General features: G+C 31.7%; 1 protein-coding gene across 1 annotated transcript; it reads right to left on the reverse strand.

Moving 5' to 3' along the window:
• Positions 1-3,073: 3,073 nt before the first annotated feature.
• Positions 3,074-6,203, reverse strand: LOC113863706 (heat shock 70 kDa protein-like). Its single transcript, XM_027497384.1, has one exon. It carries the CDS (start codon positions 5,715-5,717, stop codon positions 4,356-4,358), a length of 1,362 nt encoding a protein of 453 aa, XP_027353185.1. The 5' UTR covers positions 5,718-6,203; the 3' UTR covers positions 3,074-4,355.
• Positions 6,204-6,590: the final 387 nt, after the last annotated feature.

Below are 6,590 nucleotides of genomic sequence, written 5' to 3' on the forward strand. Positions count from 1 at the left end.
AATTTACAGAAATTGTAATTGCTTGTAACTAAAAGTGGTCCCAAATTAAGTGGAGCAGCAACAAAAATAAATCTAAAATGAAGGAATAAAAAATATGACAAAGAAATAAAAAAAAAAACATATAACAAAGAAAGAAAAACAAAAAGTTTCACATATTTTATGGGATTATAACGAGTTATTTAAGGAGTATTTCTTTCTATTTTAATTTTTAATTTTTAAAAAATATAAAAAGCTTTAATTACAAGAGTTGGAGGAGATTCGTAGAGAAGTATATGAGAATTCCAACATCTACAAAGAGCATACTAAGATTTTTCATGATAAGTTAATAAGGCATAAAAAATTTCACATTAGTAACAAAATTCTTTTATATAATTCTAAATTTAAGTTGATACCGGTAAATTGAGATATAAGTGGGATGGTCTATTTCTTGTTATTAATGTTTTTTCTTATGTTGTTGAACTTCAGGATATGGATATGGAATCGCAAAGTAGATTCAAGGTTAATGGGCATCAGTTCTAGGTTTTTCATGAGGACATGGAGGAACATGAACAAGAGGAGATTACTTTTGAATTGGCCACTTACCTTGATTTATAAGGAGTTTTCTTACCTTTCTCTCACTTATTGGATTGTTTGAATTGTCCTTATGATTATTATGTTTTTCATTAAGGACAATATTAATTTCAAGTAAAGGAGTATTATGTTTTTTTGTGTGTACATAATCTATTTAAGTGATTATTTCGTGACTTTGACAAATTGATTAAATCATTCTTCGATTTAATAAGTGGACTTTGATATTTTGTGTGTTAGATTATTTGTCATAGAATATATACCTTGTGAGGGTTTGACCTATATAAATGACAATATCATGTCATTTTACTTTTTTCATTGTGTGATTGCACTTATGGTTGTATGACACTAGAAATTGCCTTGATCCTTTTTTAGACTATATTTCCATATGCTTGCATTAACATGATACATACATTTTTTTTTTCTTGCAAACTACTAATCAAAAAGTTAACTTTGCATTATTTCCATTGTTTTAAGCCCCCTTAAGCCTAATTGCCCTATTTATTGTGATCTTAGCTCATTTCAAGCCAAAGGTGTAAAACAATAAAATAATCGAACCTTAAGGGATATAAGAACTTTGGAATTGTTTTAGAAATGATCATAAAAATAAGTGTGAGGGAGATAACCTTAAGAAAATGCAAGAGAAAAGAAAAAATTAGCTCTTAAAAAAAAAGAGAAATAAAGAAAAAGAAAAAATAAAAAGTAAGTAATAAAAAGGAAAATGAGCATTTTTTATGGCTAGCAAAAGTAAAAGAAGATTGTTTTTATATTGTATTACATTATATTTTTATTTTGAAGATTTACTTTCATGCTTACTTTCTTTGAATTCATTCTCCATTATTTTGATATTCTTTTTTACTTTAGCTTGATTACCTTTGTAATTTATCCACCTTCATTATGTCCCTTTATAACCTAGCAAAGTTCTTTTGATTTTTGTGTGTATGTGTGAATTATAGTGGAGAGGTAAGCAATGGACAAGCTTATGGTTAATCATGCTTTATGTTGTGTATTTTGAGTTATACACTTTACCTTATACACTTGAGTGATTGAGAGTATGTCATGTGAGAATTCTATCTTTTATGGTTCATTCACTTGGTTTGATGAGTTCATTTGTAAAATTTGGAGTGAGAGGATTGATTTTCATTTTAGCCATGATATTTGAACTTGATAGAAATTGTGGATACCTTAATTTATTTTAGGTTCCCTGTGGTTTGATTTTGTGATTTGTTCTGGAGAGCAAAGTCTTAAATCTGAGAAAATTTGATATAACATATTTTATGTTTATATTTATAGTTTTATTTTGATTAATAAACATTTTTTATATGTTTTATTTTTATAGTTTTTACAATTTTCTACTTATTTGATTAAATTGGGTCTATTACAAATAAATGCTTTATTTTCGTATTTTTTGTTATTCTGACCTTTGACTACTATTTTGGCCATAACTTTTTCTACAAATATCTTTTTTGGCTTATTCCAGTTGCATTGGATTATATATATCCAAGACTTCAAAATGTATATATGGATCGTTGGATTTGGAGTTATTTTTTATTTTTTATGATTGTTTGAAATTGAAGCAGATTTGCTGAATATTTTTACGGGATTGCATTTGAATTCTTGTTATTTAATAATTGTATTTGTACTTTTAGATATTATTGAGGCCTAAATTTTGGCCAATTAATTTACCCTAATTAGAATCTATAAATAGACTAATAAGGTTCTGAACTAGGGTATGATGTGATAAGATACTTTGAGATTTTGAAACTTAGCCGAAATAAGAATATTTGTTTTTTTACTTTTTCTCAAGTCTTTTTCCATTCTTGTGTGGGTTAAGTATTTCAATAGAAGGCTAAACCTCTCGTTCAATCTGCAGAATTCAAATGTCGTAATTCTGACTTAAGTTCTAAGCTAAATTGCTTTGAGTTTATTCTTTTCTCTCTCTAATCTAAGAATTATGTATTGCGATCATAATTGATTTTTCTATTGTTAGAATTCAAATTAGGACTTGATCGATGCTCTAATTTGATAATTAATACGGATTAAGTTAAATAATTATTTGATTTAATTCGTAACTCTATTCAATTAGGATATTCGATTGAATTAATAGTTGAATTGAGTAATTGTTCAAACGCTGATTTAAATTTCTAGATACAGTAATAGCCGGAATTACACATAATTAGTATTATGTGAAATGTTTTTTCTTAGTTTATTTTTACTCACTTTAATTATGTCCATAATTTAATTTGATTAATTTGTAATTTTTAAAACTCTTAAAATCTTATTTGTAATTTTTAAAAGAAAAATTAAAATTAAATTTTATTAAGAATGTATCTCCGTGAATCTACCTAGATTTGGCTTTATATTACAAAATTTTTAAAAAAGTTTAATTGTTTTAATAGTGACTTGACATCATCTATTTATCTATTTTGAATTTTATTATTTAATTTTTTTGAAATATCATAATTTCTGAGAAATTGTTTCTGCTATATTAGTAAATCTATATCATAGTTTAAAAATTTTAAATCATTAGATTGGAAAACACTGATGCCTTAACTAAGAAATTAAATCCACTTAATCTATCTGACACAATTGATTAATCCATAAATCATTACAAGGACATGCTTATTTTATGATTAGAAAATTAGTTCTCATATTTTTTTACATAAAGAACACATATTTTAATAAACATATATTGTTAAAATTAGTTTATGTATATTTCTCAATTATTTTTACATTTTATGTATGAAAAAGTGAACTAGGTAACGCCACGTCGCAAAGGAAGACCGTTCAAGTCATCATGAAGAATCTTAAAAAGAGTAGAAGGTGGCTGAGAGAAGCGTTTGACACCCAGTTCCAAAGAGTGTGTGTCCCAAGTGAGCCAGCTGATCAGCCGCACGATTAGATTCTCTGTACACGTGAGAAAACTCCACCAACCAATCTCTGCGAACAAGCTCGTTGATTTCAAAAACTAATGCAAAAGTTGGATCATTATTCGCTCTGCAATTCCTAACTAGCCGAAGAGCATCCAGACAATCAATATCCGCCTTCACCTTCCTATAACCAAGATCCCATGCCAACTTAAGGCCATGCACAATACCCCACAACTCTGCTAAAATAACTGACATGTGACCCAAATTAACCGAAAAACCACCTAAAAAACATCCCGAGGAATCTCGAACAAGACCACCACAAGCACCTCCTTTACAACCAGTTCTGAGGTTATTAAAGACTGATCCGTCAGTGTTGAGACAAACCCAACCATTAGGTGGAAATCTCCATGTACACCATATAGGAACCTTAACCTCAGAATCTGACATATTAGAGTTGGGATCATCACGCAAATTCTTTCTCAACTCTTTCTTCTTGCATTCAAACTCCTCTCTTAGAGTTAATTGGTTACTATCTATCCACTTCATGGTTTCTTCCACTCCCTCCTGCATTCTCTTTGCTCTCTTCCGCATCTCATTAGCGAAATTCTCAAGGCTGTTCTTTGCCTTCACCTTCTTGTTAGTTGTAATCTTCTCCTTAAGGTTTCCTACATCTTCTGCCCTGTACTTCTTTGAATCACTCACCATTCTTTTCATTTCTGTTGGGTTCAACCTTCCCTTGCTGTACACTGTGATCTGCTTCGTAGACCCTTTGATTTTTTCTTCAGCTGTCACATTCAAAATACCATCCACGTCTATATCAAAGCTAACACTGATTTGTGGAATTCTCTTTGGTGAAGGATGGAACCCAGAGAGCATAAACTGGCCAAAAAAAGAGTTACTCTCGGTCTTAGTTCGTTCTCACTCCAACACTTTGACCAAAATGCATTTTTGATTATCAGAGGAGGTGGAGAAAACCCTCTCCTTCTTGACTGGGATCACGGTGTTCTTAGGAATCAGCACTGACATCACACCACCCCCAGTGTCAACCTCAAGACTAAATGGCATCACATCAAGCAACAACAACTCCTGTATTTTCTTGTCTCCCTCACCATTCAAGATTGCTGCTTGAACTGCAGCACCATATGCAACAGATTCATCAGGGTTTATGCTGTTGCAGAGCTCTTTCACTCTCCCACTCACACTGAACTTGTCCTTCAAAAGCTGTTGTACCTTGGGAATTCTACTAGACCCACCAACAAGAACGATCTCATGGACTTGGGTTTTGTCAACCTTTGCGTCAACAAGACACTTCTCCACAATCTGCATGCATTTGATGAACAAGTCCTCGTTCAATTCTTCGAATTTTTCTCTAGTAAGAGTGGCATACAGATCAACTCCTTCATATAAAGAGTCAAGCTCAATACTAGTTTCTGAACTCCAAGTGAGGATCCTCTTAGCTCTCTCACACGCTGACCTTAATTTCTCAAGAGCTTTGGCATTCTCACTCATGTCCTTCTTGTGCTTCTCTTTAAACACACCCACCAAATGGTTCACCAATCTGTTATCGAAATCTACACCACCCAAATGGGCATCTCCCACCGTGGCCTTAACGTTAAACTTTCCTTCATCAATCATCACTAACGAAACATCAAAAGTGCCACCACCAAGATCAAACACAAGCACATTTTTTTCACCCTCTCTCAACCCCTTCTTGCCCAACCCGTAAGCAATAGCAGCTGCAGTTGGCTCGTTGATCATCCTCAGAACGTTTAAACAAACAATTTTCCCTGCATTCTTAGTGGCTTGCTTCTGTGAGTTGTTGAAATAAGCAGGGACAGTGATAACAGCATCCCTCACTGAGTGACCCAAATACGCTTCAGCGATCTCTTTCATTTTAAGCAACACCATGGAAGATATCTCTTCGGGTGCAAAACGTTTCTCTTCGCCTTTGTAAGTAACCGCAATCATGGGCTTGTCTCGGCTTGCAGAGACAACCTTAAAAGGCCAAAGCTTCATGTCTTGTTGAACGGATTTGTCGGAGAATCTACGACCGATCAAACGTTTGGCGTCGAAAACGGTGTTGTGTGGATTCTTGGTTCGGTGGTTCATGGCAGCATCACCCCACAACCTTTGGGTTTGGGTGAAGGCAACACAAGAAGGGGTGGTGCGGTTGCCTTGCTCGTTTGGAATGACTTCAACTTTGTTGTTTTGCCACACTGCCACGCAGCTGTAGGATGTTCCCAAGTCTATGCCTATGGCTTTTCCTTTCCTCATTGACATGGCTGAGTGAAGAGAAAAAACAGTGTTTGGTTTCAGAAGGGTTGATGCGATCGAAATGAGAATGAGATCGATAAATGAACGAGAATGAGAGAATTTCTGTTTTTTCAAACAACACAATGCAGGTTTCGTAGAAGCTTCGTGTAGAAACAGAAAATATAAAATCTGTCACCTTACACTGTAAATTTTATATTCGGATTCAAAAAGTTGTTATGTCAGTTGTAAAAAATATAAATCAAATTTACAAAACAATCATATTTCAGATTTGATGACGTATATTAATATTAAATTAAATGTAAATTTGAAATTAGTTCTTAAAAATAAAATCATAACAATAAAATAAAAAAATTCGTAGGTTACTCTTACATAAAACAGCATAAACTGTATATTTTTTAAATTTTTGTAATTTTATCAAATAAAAAATTTGATACAATGATATTTCAAATTTGATGACGTATATTAATATTAAACTAAATATCAACTTGAAAGTAGTTCTTAAAAATAAAATCAAATAACAATAAAATAAAAGAGAAATTGTAGGTTACTCTTACATAAAACAGCATAGACGGTATATATTTTTTAATTTTTGTAATTTTATCAAATAAAAAATTTGACAAGTTGATTGAAATAATACCTTTGGTTATTAATTAATGAATGTTTTTTCTATTCTTAAAATATTTTTATTAAATTATATGTATAATGTCATTTACATTAAAGCTCAGCTTTTAAAAAATGAGTTAAATAACTAACTGAATTAATTAGTAAACATCGTAAAAGTATGGTTGAAGGCTTTGTGCACATGATATTTTGATGTAAAATTTGAATTCATATTTACGTCAATAATTATGTTAATTAAAATAAACATATTGATACATT

The sequence above is a fragment of the Abrus precatorius genome, unplaced genomic scaffold (assembly GCF_003935025.1).
Source record: "Abrus precatorius isolate BTA unplaced genomic scaffold, Abrus_2018 Scaffold10, whole genome shotgun sequence".
Classification (NCBI taxonomy): Eukaryota; Viridiplantae; Streptophyta; class Magnoliopsida; order Fabales; family Fabaceae; genus Abrus; species Abrus precatorius.

What these genes read in the sequence shown, in the direction of transcription:
- LOC113863706 (XM_027497384.1), bottom strand. Translation starts at nt 5,717, where the DNA reads ATGTCAATGAGGAAAGGAAAAGCCATAGGCATAGACTTGGGAACATCC.